At 41.1% G+C, this 20,231-nt stretch overlaps 2 protein-coding genes across 2 annotated transcripts; both read right to left on the minus strand.

Moving 5' to 3' along the window:
- Positions 1 to 3,959: 3,959 nt before the first annotated feature.
- On the minus strand, positions 3,960 to 8,120 carry LOC137262273 (mucin-like protein). Its single transcript, XM_067800086.1, has 5 exons — positions 7,935 to 8,120; positions 7,203 to 7,400; positions 5,766 to 5,954; positions 5,071 to 5,188; positions 3,960 to 4,353 (listed from the first exon to the last, which is right to left on the minus strand). Exons 1-5 carry the CDS (start codon positions 8,041 to 8,043, stop codon positions 4,182 to 4,184), a joined length of 786 nt encoding a protein of 261 aa, XP_067656187.1. The 5' UTR covers positions 8,044 to 8,120; the 3' UTR covers positions 3,960 to 4,181.
- A 61-nt stretch (positions 8,121 to 8,181) lies between these two features.
- Positions 8,182 to 19,256, minus strand: LOC137260798 (cysteine-rich venom protein Mr30-like). Its single transcript, XM_067798363.1, has 13 exons — positions 18,784 to 19,256; positions 18,238 to 18,263; positions 17,681 to 17,848; positions 16,544 to 16,637; positions 13,634 to 13,782; positions 13,014 to 13,111; positions 12,251 to 12,348; positions 12,025 to 12,129; positions 11,174 to 11,281; positions 10,781 to 10,879; positions 10,279 to 10,488; positions 8,487 to 8,678; positions 8,182 to 8,198 (listed from the first exon to the last, which is right to left on the minus strand). Exons 1-13 carry the CDS (start codon positions 18,854 to 18,856, stop codon positions 8,182 to 8,184), a joined length of 1,437 nt encoding a protein of 478 aa, XP_067654464.1. The 5' UTR covers positions 18,857 to 19,256.
- Positions 19,257 to 20,231: the final 975 nt, after the last annotated feature.

A 20,231-nucleotide genomic window follows, 5' to 3' on the forward strand; every position in this document is an offset into this window, starting at 1 on the left:
CATCAGATATAGAGGAATGGCAGAAGAGGTGTAACATCTGATATGGAGGAATGACAGAAGATGTAAAATACTAGATATAGAGGGATGGCAGAAGAGGTATATATAACATCAGATATAGAGGAATAACAGAAGAGGTATAACATAAGATATGGACTAACGGCAGAAGAGGCATAACACCAGAGAAAGCGAGATGAAGACGATATATCCTCGGCAACTGTCTGGCTTAAACGTTCAGAACAATATGTGCTCATCAATATGTCTGTAGATACAAATTGCAGTGATGTGTCATATGAAATAGTGATTTAACCCTCATACATGATCTTTCGTGTGATCAACAGCTGCTGTCCTGTTGTTCTACGTGATCATCATCTACCGTGAATCCACTACGAAACATCAAGGTAAGTAGTGTTTTTTTTCAAACGTAAAAAGCAGCTATATTGTGAAAAGCAGTTTAAATCTTTCTGATATGGCACGAGGGATAAATTTTAGTTTTTTTACTGAAACATACAGCCATCTATACTAAATCTAATATACAGTCAAGATGTCACCTACAACTACAGACAATGCTAAGCGTCCTAACACTCTCCTGAATGCATGTCAAATACAAAGTCCTTGTGCAATATGGATGACATATCTTGAGCATATGTTCTATTCCTTAAATCCCTGCATCAGGTTATGTTAACGAAGAGGTCTGTGAATATGGACAACGCTACCATCGTCATGGTCGTAATCGGCTCCTGGGTCATCTGTGTGGAGGATGTTCACCAATCTCACAGACAGGCTGATGTAGTCAGAGCCACGCATACAGCGGAGTTCAGGCAACAGAGAGACCGGCTATCATGCATACTAAACAGGGTCAAACAGGAGTTAGCTGTTATCAGCTATCAAATGATAGAACTACAACAAAGACACAACAAGGTATGGACCCTTTACATCCAAATGCTATCGCTCGCTCTCAAAAGTGGGCACTCAAGTAATATTGTGGTAAAGTCTGGCCGACCAGCTTGGACATATGTTTTTTAGATTTAGGCCACAACAATGTCACAATATGATATACCCAAGTAGCATAGAAATACAAAGTCTGAAAGGTGCACTAGCATGCTGCGACTTGCATGGTGCGACTAGTAACAGCTTGTAACATTCGATTGGTAGTAACACTATAACCGTGGTTATTTTGTACTTTATATGTCGAATACACGTCGTATCTCGCGAGATTCTTACACGTGACTCTGCAACATGGATTTGTACAGTGAAGAGTCGACGCTAGCTTTAGTGTTTGTATATACATCACAGTTATATAACAGAAGTCCTAAGTCGAGTGGGTTCGGAACTGAATTGTCAGGCGAAACATCATTCACTGTCAGCGACATATCCATTCGGGACCCGTGTTGTTCCAAGACACACCAAGTGACTCGTGTCTTCTTGGGGTTAGAGGAAAGGGGCGAGTACGACATGTAAACTCAAACAAACGGACGTCAGCAACTATGCTGTGTGTATTTCTTGATATTACAAAGGCATATGATATGATCTTGCGAAAGAATTTGCATATTGCAAAAGCTTGGAGTAAAAGGTGACGTGTTTATGACATGACGTCTTCAATCATTTCTGTCTGAAAGGATCATTCGGGTTCGTATTGATTCAGAACTTTCTGGCATGCAAATAATAGAAAATGATACTCCACAATGAAGAGTAATGCTGGGATTCAGTCTAGTTTTGTTTAATATGATGGCACAAGACTTTTTGACGGACGTTCTTGTGGAGGCTGCTCAGTTTGCTGATGATTGTTTGATCCGGAGACATTTTGGTAACTTTTGGTTTGTGACAGAATGAAATAGAAATGTTTAGAGTTGGTCAATGTTTTGTGTTCGAAATGGCGTTTCAGAATATCCCATTCAAAATCAGTAGCTATGATAATCATTCGCCGGAAAACACCTCCAAAGATTGAACTACCCCCTGGGAACCATAAGCTGGATGTTGTATCAGAATTGTATCCTGGATCTCTATAGTGCTGTTGATGCCTAATGTCTTTTCCGTCTAGTGACAGGTGATGAAACATGGATCCACTACATGTACCCAGAAACAAAATTGTAAGTAATAGAAGCACCCAACGTTTCTGCCTCCGAAGAAGTTTCACGCTCAGCCATAGACTGGCCAGATAATGACCACCATATTCTGGGATGCAAGAGGTAGATTACTGATGTGCCACCAAAAGCTTCACTCACTGGACAGTGTCATATTGATTTAGTGAATTGTTTGCAAAAATCTGTTCGCCAAAAACGCCGTGGAATGTTGACATGCAGTGTTCTACTTTGGCGTGACGACGCTCCGGTTGACAAGTCGAGAATTGAACAGGCTGCTACACGTGAATGTGGATTCGAACAGTTAAATCACTCACCCTACACTCCGGCTCTCGGCCCTAGTGACCATTTCCCATTTCGGCAAATAATATCCGCCCAACGCAGAAGACGTTTTTCGTTATCATGATGGAATCAAAGGTCAAAGATGTTTATTGTACAAAAGGCCACCGACCCATTGCATACATTAAACATATGTTGCAATAACTAGTAATTAGTGATCCATGCAGCGAATCGTGTCACATGCAGTAAATTACATTACAAGTAGTGAACTACTATGGATCTGCAAAACTTTACATCAGATTGTTACATTGAATAAGAGTATAATTATCAATACAGTACGACAGTACATTATTACATGTTGGTCAGGTGATAAAAGAAGTTTAAAAACCAATTAAGATCACTTACACAGCTGATATTCAGCTATATATTTCGTACGCAAATCTTTGTAAAAAAAGGACAAACAAGTAAAAAATGAATTACATTGTCCACACCTTAATTACACTTAAGACACATTCTCTTGCATCGTTCAATATAAAAACATAAATGCTGCTATATGGTGCCCATTTCTATAAAGGTGGTACTGAAAATTTGAAGGACAAATGGAATAAGTGTTTTGAGGTGAATGGTATATTGAGAAAAGGTGCAAAAACGTTTTTGTGAAGTTGCAAAATATATTGAACTCCCCGCTCGCATTTGTTTTCTGGTTCAGGTGGCTAGTTATCATGCATTGCATGAGTTAGTGGCACTGGCTTACGACCATGGTACGCTCGCTTTTTGGCAAACATTTTTTATCATCATTATTTCATGCTTTAGTGATTCACAGACACATCGTCCTAATATAGACGGAATCGCAGAGTCGACTTCATGTGCAGAAGGAAAGGGACCGTTGGTTTTATTCGACATCTTCAAACAACAACATAGACATTTGATAAATAAAGAAAGTGGTTTTGTAGCTTTAAGTCTTTCATTAACTTTCTTTGCAGTAAATGTACTAATTCCGAGTTTCCAGTTCTGTTCCGAAGTGCTTCACTACTGTGAAGGAACTAACCAACAGGTGTCGCTATGGACTATTAAACGTCATATTGCACAATTATAACAATCCTGATTTGTGATATCCTGCTGCAAGAGTTGACAATCAACTGCAAAGGTGTTAGATTAGACACATGCCAACCTTGACGAATGTTTACAATCGATCTGACAATCCTTTCAAATGAAATGCTCACTCAGTTATCTTTTGTAAGAAAATGCTTGTTTGCTTGTTGTATAACGCCGTGCGCAGCAATATTCCATTTATATGGCAGCAGCCTGTCATATTCGAGTTTCGACCAGGCAATCCAGTGATGAACATCATGAACATTCATCTACACAGGTGGGAAACAATGACATGTGTTAACCAAGTCAACGAACCGGACCACCTGACAAGGGCTACTGAAGACCAATTCTAACCCAGGTCTAACCCCGGGAATACAAGCGTGGATTGCTGGAGAGCAAGTCTTATCTGCATGTTAACGGGTTGTAAGAAAAGGAGAAGGGAATCAAGGCTGACGCATGACATGACATGACACTACAAAAGTCGTATTGTCACGTCACCGTCACGATTACTTTTTCTTACGCATGGAATCCATTTTATTCATGATTTAGTATTTATCACAATTTCATGGATATTGTTTTTAAAAATTCATTGGAAATTAAGTTATATATACCAGCAAAGACTACCTCTTCTCTTTCTCAGGGTTATCAGACATCCATGAAGGTTCAATATGCGGTGCACCTGTGACTGAGTGTCCATATAACTGGGTGTCCATTTTACGGAATGTTGTTACTCTAGAGACGCCTTCCTTCGAAGGTGTCGTCCTTGGAGGTGGTCGAGGTAGTGGTGGTCGGGATGGTGATGGTCGGGGTGGCGGCGGTCGGGGAGGTGCTGGCCATGTTGAGGTTGCCGTCTGTGATCCACACGCCACTATCATAGATGGTTTCACCTGACGTCTTGTCGGCCCTTACCAAACAGGAATTTAACAATCAATGTTCAAACCGTGTTTGTGCTATGGGGTAGCCTAGTAGTTAAAGCTGTCACCAGTAAGGCAAAAAGACACGGGTTCAGTTGCCTACATGGACACATACGCACACGCCGTGCAATTAGTGGAATATTTGTAAACGTTCATCCAGCTAATTCTTATCCGAGTATATAACGTGACTATGATGAACTGAGAATATGTTTTTGATAATCCATTTTGTCAGTAAGCAAATGTTCAGATAAAAATTGAACTTCGACGTCATTTCAAAGCAAACCACAACCAATGAATTGGATATTCATTGAAAATTGAAGTGCGTGCGCGTGTGCGTGTGTACATATACTGAAACACGGTGTTTTTACAAGTTATTCGATACAAAATTTAAGAAAACACATAGAAGAAGGTAAAGGGACATTTTTCCCTTCATGTGATGACTGCTTTTTCCCTTCGGTATATATGGATGGTTATGAAATTATAAACTATAATTCATGCGTTATTCTTAGTAATACAAAATAATAATATATAAGTTAATATGTAACATTTGCTCGAGTTATCTACAAATACGCTCGAAATATAAAGTCACGAACTATGAGTCACTGGTTTGGGCTGCAAGTTCTGGTGAAGTGATATTTAATGAAGGAGGGTTGTGGACTACAGCTGTTATACATGGCGCCATCTTGGTGGATGACTTCCCACCTTACCTTCGTCTCCTCATGACACACACGACCACACCGACAACGATCAGTACCACGAACAGTACGGCCACCACACTTCCGCTAGCCACAATCCACACCATGTAGGTAGCTTCTGTCTGGGAAACTGTGGAGGAAGAATTGTTCTGGGATAGTTAAAAACGATGTATTGTGAACCTTTATGTGAATAGTTAAGTTTGGTCATACGTGTGGATGATTATTCTAAGGGAATGAGTGACAGATTCAGCTTAACACCCCTTTGATGCATATTTCAGTTCTATTCGGTCGAGAAACCGAAAGTGGAAGGGCAAAATCCACCGTGATGCATGACAGGGGCGTAAATAGATGCGGGTGGTGGGCATGAACGGATGAAGTATGAACAGTATTAAAGTATGGTCCTCGGACGTTATCTGTGACATATGTTCTTTTACAATGTTAAACTATTTATCTCATCAATGATAATAAAATATATATAGTTGTGGCACCTTTTCATTGTATATCCATAATTTTTAAGAAGACTAAGTGTACATAACGGTATGTGTCATACGGGGAGGATGGGGTAGCCCAGTGGGTAACACGTTCGCTCGTCACGCCGAAGACCTGAGTTCGATAAACCACATGAGTACATGTGCGAAGCCCATTCTTGGTGATATTGCTGGAATATAGTTCAAATCGGCTTAAAACTCACAATATGTCATACGCACCTGTGCATGAGGGAAGTTCACAGATCCTCTCTTGTGTCTCTGAATTGTTACCAATGCACGATCGACCACCGTTCTGTGGAATGGGGATGCTACAAGATCTGATTCGGGTCACCCATTTCTTGGCACTTCCACAGGACATGGAGCATGGCGGATTGGTCCATTGTCCCCACTCGGTGAAGCCGCCATCAACTGAAACATTCGACTTTGATTTGTCTGCACTATGACCTTTAGCCAGCTGATGACCGTTTTAGACAGATGCCCATCCACACCTTGACTTAGTGAGTTATAGGTCCCGTGTTATCATGGTCACTTAGATGCGGGTTCGAATTCCACCTTCGATACTTTCCAAGTCCCTTTTTAAATCAGCATCTTAAAAATCATGGAATTTGTTTCAAAACTTGTGTACGTTTAAGAGTCTGTCACAGATTAAAGAGAGTCAGAATCATACTCACTAGCTCAATACTCACTAACACTGTGTCATATGACGACGGACGGCAAATGATGGAACCCGATCAGCTGATCATGTCACTTGTGATCGATGTGATTAATGAATACGTGAGCTGGTCAAAAGGTTCTAAGCCTACATCACTTCTGGACCAGTTATTTTACTCAAATAGATCAGCTGATCATGTCACTTGTGATCGATGTGATTAATGAATACGTGAGCTGGTCAAAAAGTTCTAAGCCTACATCACTTCTAGACCAGTTATTTTACTCAAATAGATCAGCTGATCATGTCACTTGTGATCGATGTGATTAATGAATACGTGAGCTGGTCAAAAAGTTCTAAGCCTACATAACTTCTAGACCAGTTATTTTACTCAAATAGATCAGCTGATCATGTCACTTGTGATCGATGTGATTAATGAATACGTGAGCTGGTCAAAAGGTTCTAAGCCTACATAACTTCTGGACCAGTTATTTTACTCAAATAGATCAGCTGATCATGTCACTTGTGATCGATGTGATTAATGAATACGTGAGCTGGTCAAAAAGTTCTAAGCCTACATCACTTCTGGACCAGTTATTTTACTCAAATAGATCAGCTGATCATGTCACTTGTGATCGATGTGATTAATGAATACGTGAGCTGGTCAAAAGGTTCTAAGCCTACATAACTTCTAGACCAGTTATTTTACTCAAATAGATCAGCTAGTTCGAAAGCAACAGGTCTTTGAAGCATACTGGGATATACATACGTATAGCAGATTTGGAAATAGGTGAAAGTTGCTTGGGGCCAGGTCAGATGAATATGGAGGATGAGGAAGTTCTTCGAAGCCACATTGATGTACTGCAGACTTTGCCAATCGAAAGGTGTGAGACGAAGCAGTGTCATGTAAAATCAGAACCCCAGCCCTCAACATCTCTCACATTGTACTCGTATGTATATCCCAGTATGCTTCAAGGACCATGTATAAGTGTCAATAAACTCTCTACCTGGACATCCGTCGAGCTGACACCTTCTGACAATTGTTTCCAGTAATGCCTCTTGACAATCTCGGCCGCCATTTTGTGGAGAAGGATTGGTGCAAGTCCTCATCCGGGTCACGTTCCTCACGGCCAAGACCCCGCACGTGGCAGAGCAAGCAGAGTCCTTCCAGGCACCCCACTCACTAACTCCACCGTTCACCCCACCTTGGTAGTGATGAAACATATAGTTATCTACTAAAAAGTGTTGGAAGACTTTTTATGAATGTGCATGAACGATAATGCATAACCACACAGGGCCAAATCCCTCACAACAGGTGACGACTCCAACGTGGGATAATGGACAACCAAACATCACCTAGGTCGTCACGGAATTTCGTCAGAAAGTAAACAGGTGACGACTCCAGCCTGAGTAATGATGCACATTTGGGTACAGTGCTTAAGTCGTCACGAAGAGGCAGGTGGAAATATAGCCTGTTATTAGTATTCTCTATTTTAGCAGTTAAATTGCTTATAGACATAGTGCATGAGTCGAGTTGTATTAATTTACTTAGTCTTGTGGATAAGTCGTTACGCCGGGAATCCGGGTTCGATTCCCCGCATGTATTCAATGTGAAGGCAATTCTGATAGAGCCAGCTGTGATATTGTTGGAGTATTGTTAGAGTATTGCTAAAGCGACGTAAAACATACCCACTTTAACCTTTATGGGTTTAGCACACGTTATAGTCACATTGTCCTACCTGGACAAGGCCCAATATTGCACGGAACAATAGCCGTATCGGAGAGTGTCTCAATGCAGGCACGTCCCCCGTACTGTGGGAGAGGGTTGGTGCAGCTCCGGGTCCTCATCACGACCTTCTGGGCAGACAAGCCACAGGAATGCGGGCACTGCTGTGTACTCCATTGTCCCCACGCTGACAGACCGCCATTGACTGAGCATGTATGCATGGCATTAAGTCATCATCAAAAAGTACATGTAGATGCATCTTATATGTAAATCAAAACTAGAAATTCAGAAATTTAATTTAGAAAATAGAAATGATAAATAGAAAATAAAAATACATGAAATGAGGTAAATAAGTACATATCAATAAATAAATAAATAAATAAATAAATAAATAACATCCACGAAACAAACTATTGGAAAATAATGGCAGTATGTGTGCCATGTACATTGAGGTGAAATGTATCGCATGTTATATTTGAAATAATATCCACGACAACGTCCAAACATATAAGAGGTATCGTGGTCCGATTATCATAATCCATTATCCGTAAATGTGGCGTCTTACTCGGGCAGTGGGGAAGGTTACAGCTGACTTTCTTGGTCTGAGACAGGACATCAGTGCAGTCCGCTCCCCCGTAGGCCGGTGCTGGGTTGGTGCAGGTGCGTGTCCTATACAGTGACATGGTAGCGTCTTGACCACAAGTAACTGAACAGGACTTACCAGACCAACCTGACCACTCGCTTACTTTGCCGTCAACTGTTCAGAGAGTTGGAAACAAAAGTAATATTGAAACGGACGTTTTAATATCCCCCTCGCCATGTACTCTATGCAATGTGTGTCTCGTATGGGGTCATATTTTTGGTTTAAACACAATGTAGAGAACCCATAACCTTTCTTAGCCTTTCTTACACCAAATCATAGACAAATCAAATATTAAATCATCCTTTATGAATCGTCGTTGAAGACAGGCCTTAAGCCATCAGTGTTATTACTGGAGTATAAATCTACTAAAAGTGTAGGCGTGGTCTTAATAATGAAATATTTGCAGTTGTAAAGTTCACCATATAACCTGTCAACATTTGAGGTACTGTATTTCGCATCACCTTACTTGACAAACAGGCTTTTCAGCGTGGAAAAATAGGTCAGGGTTAGCTACACCTATTTTATGGTACTATGGAAATATAATGCTTCCACGACACACATTGTTCTAAACACGATAAGTTAACATCATGTAGGAAATCTGTTTTATCTTTCTAAAAAAATGTTTGTGGCTTTTTGTTGAAAAAATACACCCTGTGGCTCAGAGTTGTAGCAGAAAATACTAGCTTTTCAGCTGTAGCTGAATATATATGTAGTCTTATCATAATATCCATTCATCCAGACTTCACAACTACTCCAGAATATTCAATGGTTTCCTCCTATAGTGAAGGATGTTTGTATGCTTATTTAAAGGCGGTCGTTGAGGCTATGATCCACTGCATCACACGCCATGCCAAATACGTACCCACGGAGAGGATTATCTCCGTCACTAAAATGGCTTGTTTGTTGTCCAGGTGCACGACGACCACTACAACGACACGTGGCCGTGTTGATACTGTCACAACTGAACTGCCCTAATTATCATGACAGATGAGACACTGACCGGATTAACGAATCGCGGTACAAACGTTATCTTGGACTGAACGGGATACGGGTTTTACTATACATATTCTCGGATCACGTAAATATTCCAGTAATACAGACGGTACCTTGGGTGGACATACCGGATTATGGGGGACTGGAATGAAGGGAATCTTTATACTAAGAGATTATTATATGACAGTTTATCGTCGCTTGTCATATCAACCCTTGACTACCATATCAGCAGTTGGAAACTTCAGCCCTCGGGCTGAAAGAAATCTCAGGATGATGTGACTGTCGAAAGGAACACCTTTCATATCACAACCTTTTTTTCATCACATACCACATTTGTAAACATTGAAACAATAACAAAAAAGCTTTAAGAAGAAAAATAGTGGCAGTTTACTCATGACAGTAACAATGGAATAGTCCAGCACCAATTGTACTTGGTTCTTTATTAACATTACTATTTCTTCTTACTCCATGCTTCTGTCTGCAGGAGCTGCCCAAACCTCTTGATCAGGATTAGAAGGCATACCTTGAATGGACAGCAACTCGAGCAGACGACACAAGGGACGTAACTCTAAAATATGCTAGGCACTATTTATTGAAGTTTACCAGTTTAGAATAGGATAAATATGCACACGATATCTGGGAATGAACTATCCATATTCTCGGTTCACGTAAACACGGTTCCTTGATTCAGGAACACAGACTGTACCTAGCGTGGACTTACCAGGACATGGCCTAGTCAGTCCACAGATCTCTTGTCTAGACTCTGTCGCCTCGCCCACACACTCCCGACCCCCACGAGAAGGGGCAGGGTTGTCACACGCCCTGGTTCGCCAGGTGGTCTTCGAGGCCGTGTTCCCGCAGGTTGCAGGGCACCCGACTGACGCCGTGTTCCATTCTCCCCACTGTCCCCATCCGCCATTCACAGCAAATACTGAAGCAGAGAGATGTCTTTATCTGAATAATTACCTTCCACTCCACGTAGCTTTGGGTGTTATATGAGGTCAATACTCAAAACAGCTGAAAGTATCCTCAAATAAGAAAAAACCCAAATAAACATGAGAAAAACAGATCGTGAATATATGACGGAATACTTACAGGGATTAAACACGGGTACAACGTATAAATTACGCATGTAACCTAACCACCATTAAGGCTCTAATTTCATCAGCCAGTCAAACCGGTGAGTGAGTGAGTGAGTGTGTGAGTGACGTAGAGACACGTACTTGATGTATGACAGGTATCTCCAGTGTAGTCAGATGGACAGTGACACAGGCAAGGTATGGTGTTCTGAGTCCCGCCATTTTCACACACTTGGTTACAAGCTGAAATATACAGAAGACAGAAACGATTCAAGTATAACAGAATGAAATCGCTAGAGTCTGTACTGAATCTGAGTGAGTGTGAGTAACCTTTTTCTTTAGCAATATTCCAGCAATATGCCGGCGGGGGACACCAAAAATGGGCTTCACACATTGTACCCACATGGGTTTTCGACGTGACGAGCGAACGCTTTGACCACAGCAGGTTGTACACGATCATTAGTCAGTTGTAATATGATATGAATTCAACAATATCTGTATGAATCAGTAAAGATGAGTTAATGTACGGTCACTCACTCCTGGGACAGGTTCCACACAGGTTTGGACAGTCGTAGGGGAAGTTGCTGTATACCCCGCACAGGCCGGCGTTGGAACAGAAGGGCTGGTCCGCAGAAGGACACACCACTTGGTAGTAAAGATATATAGTTCACGTATTACAATATACAACTGTCATATTATGTTCTGGAACTATTGTCTTAAACCTAGCGTTCCGTAATATGCCCATCATTATAACAACACTAGCTTCATTAAATTGTTGTTGATAGGATCATCAATGTCGCAATTTATCGTTGCAGTTGTTCTGTCTTGATTTCACAAGTGAAGATGGTATTGTCAAAGGAAAATAATGGTTGTATTTGAGGCGAGGTGAGAGGTTCAGGTTCAGACTGTCCTATGCACAAGTTTAATTAACAGTTCTAGCAAGTTTGTTTCGAGACATCCCAACAAGACATATATCCAACAGGATGTTCAGTTACTTCAGTCACATATAGACAGTGTCTACGTTCAGTCAATGCACCATTCAGTATGTCTTCACCTTGACCTTGCATCAATTAATCCTTATTGACATAACCCTTATAAAACTACACCACTAACCCGTCAACCGTTGCCCCTTCTTCCAATATATCCTCTTTACTACAGAACAACAATCTTTGCAATGTTTCTTCTTGACATATACCGTCTTTACCATAATAGCAATCCATTCAACGTCACCCCTTCTTGATATGTACAATTTATACCACAGAAGCAATTCCTCAATCCTTGCCCGTTCGTTACGTATACCGTCTCTACCACAATAGTAATCCGTCCACAGTTGCCCCTTCTAGACACATACCGCCTTTACCACAAAAACAGTAATCATGTCCACTCACATGTTTCACATGATGCTCCAGTAAAGTAGCCGCTATTTGGACATTGGCACTGGCATCGTGATGGATCCAGACTCCCAGAGTTCATGCATATTTTCCCGCCACAGTCTTAAAATATAATCAATATTGATACGCGCTGGCAGACAAGTTTCAAGAAAACACAAAAATGGTGCATCACGAATACAAATAGTTACTTCTTCAAAAGTTTTCTCAAGCATACAGTACTGACCGCAAAGACCTTGAGGTGTTCTAGACAAGCACATGGGGCAGGTTGTCGTGGGGTCAGTGCTAGAACAGTACGGCTTGGCAACCTCGTTGGAACGTTGCCTGCAATGAAAACCAGGCCAGGATGGACAACATTCTACCGGAATGGTCACTCCTCAAGATTTAAGACACATAACCCCTAATACAGTCATTGTCATTATTCTCATCTTGTAACAAACAACGTCAATGGCAGAGAATACCCAGTCTCGATTATGCTGCAAAGGAGTCCATTGAGTCTGAACAGCAAACTATCAGCGAAGCTTCACTATGTGGATCACTGAAACTCATGACACGAGCAGGAATGCTGCAACTATGTAAAACCATCGAGGTCTCATGACATGTACAAATCTCAGTAAGGCTGCTAACAACCGTTTTAATCTATGTTCCCAAGCAACTGAGCGTTTCTTTGAAGGGCATTTTAGAAGTTGTATAGATGAAGGAAAACCAAGTTCTATGGATAGTCAACTTCTTTATTGCATTGGGTGCTACGTTTCGGTGCAGGTACTGACATCACTTGCTCTATAACGGTGTTAGTACCACGTTTCGGTGCAGGTACTGACATCACTTGCTCTATAACGGTGTTAGTACCTGCACCGAAACGTCGCACCCAATGCCATAAAGAAGTTGACTATCCATTGAACTTGGTTTTCCTTCAAATGAACGTTGCCACGGGGGCCATTACTAACACGTATGGTTTAGCAGTGCTCCGTTACAGACATTGTACTCACCCTCTGGCATAATTGCACACATAGAACGGTATCTGGACTCCTTGCAGGGTACATATAGCTTGTCCACACCCTATTCTGGACACGTGCTCGTTGATAATCTGTGGAATATTATACATTTGACATCACAAGTTTTGGAAACAAAATATTGATCACATTAGCAAAATATATATTTTAATGCATATTTCAATATAATTTAATGATATATGATGTGTTTTGCCTGCTAGTTAACGACACAATCAGCAATATTACAACTGTGACGTCCGTCTGTAAATAACTGAGTCTGGACCACACAATCCAGTGATCGACGTCAGGAACTTCCGTGCAATTGCGATACGATGCATGTGTCAGACAAGTCACTGAGTCTGACCCGATCCCGTTGTCGTCCATTAGGACAACCGTGGTTTGCAGTCGACCAATTCCTGCCTGGATCTTCACGTGTACCATTCCATGAAGATCTACTGTAGGTGAATTTCCATGACAGTTCAAGCCAGATTTTGAGATGTCAGGTTAGACATCTTTGTACAACAGCACGAGGGAGTATAGACGTAAACATGTCATCTTTGACAGAGAGTGGAAGTTGCTTGTTATTTGTGAAGGTTAGTTGTGACGTCTCTGGGTACCTGGGTGTAATGTCTGACGTCGGAGCCGTTGATGGAACCCACACCGTAGCGAAACCAAGCAGCCTCGGCCGACCAGCCATCAGTGATGAGGGACAAGAAGGATGGCCAGCCCGACCCCACGTTCTGACCAATAGATATCCCCGGCAGTCCTGGAGAAGGAAAAGTGATATCCAGCGTTCAGAGTTCGAGCAGCGGTCGATATATTGCGAATTAGAGTCTTGAGTAAGTTGTAGGTCCTGCCAAAGCTAAAATATTTGCTATAAGTGGAAAGTGGAAAAATGAAAAAGAAAAGAATGTGTCCCCCGCCGCTCCAGGAAGAGTTCCCTACACTAAGTAGGTGTGCTCTGTGGTGATAAATTTCTAAACAAGTTCAGTAAACATCCATGCAGCTATGAGATGCCCACCTCTCGAGTCCAAATGAAACACATGTATAAGCTATAAGCTTAATCGATTCTGTTGAGCAGTTTTGTGGAGAAGGGGATAGACATAACCCCCTATTTCACTATCATCAGAGAGAAATTCCACAAACCTTATCTAAGTTTAAACATACAACAACTACAAAGAACAAAATATGAGATGCACACCTTTAGAGTCTCTATAAGACATATGTAAGCTGAATGAGTTTGGAGCAGTGGTTTTGGGGGAGAGGTGGATAGAGTACACCAACTGTTGTATGAGACGGACAGAATGAATAGAACCGAATTCAACTAAGTTCAACATCTGTAGAAGTGACAAAACTAAGAAACTGCAAAAACAAGTTATGAAATGCACACCTTTAGAATCCCTACGAAAGACACGTAGAAGTTCATTCAATTCTGCTCAGCAGATTTTTAGAAGTGGATAAACTTCATCCCCTACTATAGTATCATCATAGAGCGATTCAGCAAAATGTACCGAACTTCAAATGTCTCTAAGCCTAAAGAAACAACATATGAGTGATACGAGAAAAGTGGTATGTAGCTCATACCTAGCAGCTAGGTAAGTAAGTAAGTATATGGTTTAAGTATATGGTTAAGAGACACAATAGCCATTTTCATAAAATATCATTTATGAATATGAGTGATGGGCGATCTGGTTCGGAATAAACTTGTACGTGGTTTTGACCAGTAACACTACCTTTATGTAAAACGAGACTAAAAGGTATCTACATCATGGCGCTGTCTTCATTACTGTCTGCATTTGGAACTGCAGCTTCAAGTTCAGTTCGAAAGTCAGATATGCTATTGCAGCTGATTCGCCAATTCATTGAAATAATAGTAATAGTAACGGTAATATACCCGAAAAGCCCTTCTTTTGTTTGACAGATCCCGATGAAAGGGGACAATATATCGGTGTTAATATCAGGGGTCCGTAAACAAAGCTATCTGGGGCCAGGTTGACCGTCACTCCCACGTTAACATAGACTTGTGACTTTCGGAATGTTGCTTTGTATAACGAAACCGTTTGTACAAGATTGGAGTCCATAACAAAGTTTAAGTAAACCAAGGTGTAAATATTGGATTTCACAACCCCAAACATGCACCAGTGTGAAACAGTAATTAGAAAAACACGCACGTGATTGATACTAGTATTCATTCATGAATGGTAGAAACGTTCTTTAAATATACACACCATATAACTACTGTTAAAGGTCACAGGCAACGGAAAACACAACTTTGCAGATACTGATACCTTTCGGTATGCACATACCGAAACAAATCATCAACAATGTCAATTCAACCTATAAAGTTGAAACAAAACGCGATAGAAAAAAAGCCCGCTAAATCGGAGTTCAAACGATTCACTAAATTTCCGCCGGCGATGGGGGAAAATGTGGTTTCGACAGCTGTGCTGCTCTACGCTCATAACGCATGCGCAGTGAATAGATTCCCGGACCTTAAAACAGTATGCATGCCCGGAGTATGAGGTTGTGAGCAGTAGTCTAATCTTGGTTGTGTACACAAACAAGTAAATAATCTACTCGTAACATAAAAAACTTGTTGATTGTGGTAAGCAGCCTCTGTCACAGAGGAAGCTCATTGTCTGGTTTACTGACACCTATATGTCTGCCTGCCTGTCTGCTGAAGACAATATGCAATACACAGCTTCAATCATTGACACATGCAATCTGAATTTAACACCTATCAGGCTATACGCCATAAACAAAATAAATTGATTTATGACTCGTGAACCTGAGTCCTGTCTCTCCCACATTATGCAATTAGGCAGATGTGATACTTGTACACATGAGTTGACATGTTTTTATGTCTTTCGGATGACTGGATCTGGGGGAAACTGGTGCAAACTCTTGTCAGTTTCAAGTCCTGCTTTGTGACAGTTTCCAGCCACGCAGTAGTTCACCATCTCTACTGAGATGATTTTTATTTGATCGAACGCAAATTCAGAGAACATGTATTTACAAAACCCAACATCTCTAAATACATTCTTTATGGATAACAACTTCTTCTAGTGTATGTGATTTTCTTTGACAACAGTATATGAATCCATAATGAAACGACGCATCAAGTACAATAAAAGGAGTTGCTATCCATAAAGAATCTTACTTTCTTGTAACTCGCAATACTTCTAAAATGCCCTTCAAACAGATCATCTTTCTGAACACACAATGAGCCCTCAGCGTATCAGCAAATGAACCAGCCAATCGGAAGCCATGGTTACACTTGACTGCACAGCCACCCGCTATGACTGGGTTCGGTCTGCCGAGGGCTTCGTTTCGAGGGAAGTAAGCCCAAGTACAAAATATTGCACTTTTGAATCGCGATTGTACGCTTATAATTGTGTTTATTTCTTTTTTACAAGCAGCAAAGCATATTAGATGTCACGAATAAGTGATAATAATGATTTAAGTTTTTGGTTGCATGTGACCTTTAATGAACATCGTTCTCAACTGTATATGTAGAGGATACGTACTTGGTATGCTTCTTTTTAAAGGCGTACTTTCGTGCCCATTTACGCACTGCCTGGCCCACTTCGCGGCGACCACAGCAATCTCTTCATCCCACACCTGTAATAACATATCACTGACATATACGTGATTCAGTAGTATAACATTAGGGGTCTCAGTCGGGTTTCTTCACAAACAGGGAAAAGGACCTTCAAACTGACTCTCAAAAACTAAGCAAAGACATCTGTTCCGTCATCACAATCGCTGAGTAAATCATTGAGCCAGTAAGAGAGTCTGACCTAAAAGCACCTAATAATGCAATGTTTAAAAATGATCATATGTGTAAGGGTTTTATTTAAATATACTGGACAAAACAAGTTAGGGATATTGGTACTTTTATGGTTGATATTCGGTGTGTCCATGAATAAAGAAATCGTTATTCATGCTTTCAAAATGTACATGATATATATCCCTAACTTTTGTTGTTCAACATACACTAACGTTTGTTCTGCACTTAGATATATATGCTTCAAATGCTTTTAGTGTTTAGAATTGTGATTCGATTTCAGAACTGAAATTAATTTATAAGCGTTGGCAACATACTGGCTCAGACACATTTCATTGAAAATACGAAGATTTCAAATAATGTATTTCTTTACCACGTCTTCGCTGAACCAGCTCATGTTTCCAGAAACTGCTAAGCCAAAGAGTCTGTGTTTCAGACTGATTCAAGAACGAGCTTTGGTATAATAAACAATAATGTAATGAAACACTTTTTCTTTCAACTTTCAACAGCATAAACCTTTCAGTTTATGTATCATGATGCGCACACGTGTTTTGCGCAGCTTACTGAAAAAAGCCCCGTCTCTACAGTTAGGATATCCATTATTCCGTGTAGTAAGGGAAACGAGATGAGGTGTAAGTACAAAGTATGTGCCAACGCATAATTATTGGGATTTTATCCAATATGTGAATTCTGAAATTTCAAATGATTCCAAATTATGAATCAAATCTTCAGAGTTTGGTCTGTCGATTCCATGAGACTGCAAAATTTGGTTTTGTTGCATTTATTAGATTTTGTGTTAGTGAGCAATTCATCGGTCTGAAATGAAACAAAAATCTGTGGTCAAATTTGAATACCGTGCGAAAAATGTACAACTTACGATTTTCAGCATGTTGGCAGCTCCCGATATGTTTGCTCGCTGGTAGTTGTGTCGATCTACAATGTCTTGCTTCTGTTGAGGGGTGAGAACGATCGAAACGGCGCCTGGATTGTCCGTCAGACACATAGTATGGTCAGTTCGTAGGGAGGAGTAACGGACATCACATGTCTGGGAGACAAATTAATATCTCTATTTACAGCGTCACCCATGGCGAGATTAACGTCTGTTTGTTGTTTAACGCCGCATTCGGGAGTATTGAAGCTATAAGAAGGAGGTCTGTATACAATCGAGTCAAGGCCAGACAACCAGTGGTTAATGTCATGAACCTCGATTGGTTTCTCCTCTCGTTACTTTATTGTCTTGATTTTTATTTAAAATACGCGTGTGATATTAAATATATCACCGTGGAAAAGGTAGCTCTTGTTTTCCCCATTTTTCTTAAACAACGATTAAACATCGGTGTATATTTTCTTTTGTTTCCATGGAAACCACGAAACGTGTATTAGGTACTGGAATTCCTGACAATATACAGTACAGATGATGATGAAGGTACTCACTGTCGCTCGTCTACTGCGCTCATGGCCTAAACAAAAAGAACAGATGTTTTAAACATAATCCAGGTAAAAGCGATGGATTTTCCAAACATATACGACTGTATATTTGTGTTCGATATATTTCCTAATCGAAGGTAACCTTTCTTTGTTTCTTTGTGTTCAATGGTTGAGTACTCCGGGACCACATTCAGCAATATTCAAGCTATGTGACGGCCGCTTGTAAATGATGAGCGCTGGACCAAATAATCCAGTGAGTGACATCATAAGCATCAATTCTAGCGATTGTTCTGGTATACAGCGGACAGACTTTGACCCGGGATTCAGTGGTTTCTGGCACACCCAGAGGACACAGATTATTCCATGGATAATGAAAAAGTGTTAGAATAAAACTAAACCCACTCACTCACTCACTATTCCAGATCACGCTGGGAGGACCAGAAACGTTATCGCCCATGCGAAATCAGTATTAGATTGATCCACAGACCGGGGTCGTTTAAACGCTAGATACTGATTTCAGTTACGGTTATTGCACAATATGTCTATACCTACCTTGCTGCACGGAGGGTAACGCGTAGGACAGGAAAACACTCGCAACGATGACAACATTGGTAAAACATCCCATGGTCGTATAAGTAACCTCAGAAGGATCTTGGGTAGCGTAAAGAACTGTCTCTGAGCGTCAATCTGCTTCAAATCTACTCCCCGCGAAGTTCTTTATCAGTTTCCAGTTCACAGCACAGTCTTAGTCAGATACCCCATTGCTCAGCGTACCTATGTGCGTGGGTGTCATGTTGAAAAGGTAGCTGTCTCCGGGCTCGTGTTTGACCTGAGAAGAATGGCAGTGGCCAGCTTAGCCACCCGTGTGTCCAGATGGCAGAGGTCGCTGTGAACCTGCTTAAGTTAGAGACTTATTGAGAAAAATATCACCCATACCGATAGGTCTGAGTTGTGACTGAATGCTTACAAGCAGGATTTGTAAAGAAACGATTTCATGAAGAATATTTGTCAGCAGACCACTATCTGAACAGTCTGTCAATATCCTGTGTGTTCAATTGCGCTACAAGATACTGGACCTGAAAATCCGGTTCGATGAGGTTTTTATTTTAGTCAAGGAGGCCCTCCCAGAAAGACATTACTTTGGAAAACAAACATACCACGTGGGGTTAGTATAAGCGTCAGTCTACACTTTTTTGATAAACAATATAGGTCAGAGCGTAATAGGTAGCTGCGGATTTTCGACTTGATAAGTTCACCTGCACTTTATTCTTATGTGTGTGTGAGTGAATGCTGTTTCAAGGAAAACAGCAAAGCTCAAGGTTCCTCATGGCAGCGAGTAAACAATCGATTCTGGGACAGTCAAATAGTTGATCATAATCGTACGTCAAAATCTCGGTTGAGTCATGCTACAGACGTTTAAGTGTTATTTGTTGTTGCCCTGCCTGGTACTCGACTAGCCATCTCGAGGTCAGTATCCCCGATTCCGTTCCGACCAGGTGCCGGTCGAACAAGATCATTGGTAGTGGTGGAACAAACGTTATTGGTAGTGGAGTAACAAGGTATTAGCAGTGGTGGAACAAGATATTGGTAGTGGTGGAACAAGAGTGTTTGGTAGTGGTCAAACATGGTATTGGTAGTGGTGGGACAATAGTATTGGTAGCAGTGGAACAAGATCATTGGTATTTGTTGAACAATAGTATTGCTGGTAGTGGAACAGTAGTATTGGTGGTAGTACCCATTAGTAGCTGTTATTGTAGCAGTAGCTGTGTTATTAGTAGTTTTAGTAGTAGTAGTAGCAGTTGTAGTGGTGGTGCTGGTGGTGGTGGTGATGATGATGTGGTGATGGTGGAGTTGGTGGTGATGGTGATGGTGATGGTGTGGTGATGGTGGAGTTGGTGGTGGTGGTGGTGGTGATAGTGGTGGTGGTGATGATGGTGTGGTGATAGTGGTGATGGTGGTGGTGTTGGTGGTGGTAGTGGTGGTGGTGATGATGGTGGTGG

The sequence above is a fragment of the Haliotis asinina genome, chromosome 14, assembly GCF_037392515.1.
Source record: "Haliotis asinina isolate JCU_RB_2024 chromosome 14, JCU_Hal_asi_v2, whole genome shotgun sequence".
Classification (NCBI taxonomy): Eukaryota; Metazoa; Mollusca; class Gastropoda; order Lepetellida; family Haliotidae; genus Haliotis; species Haliotis asinina.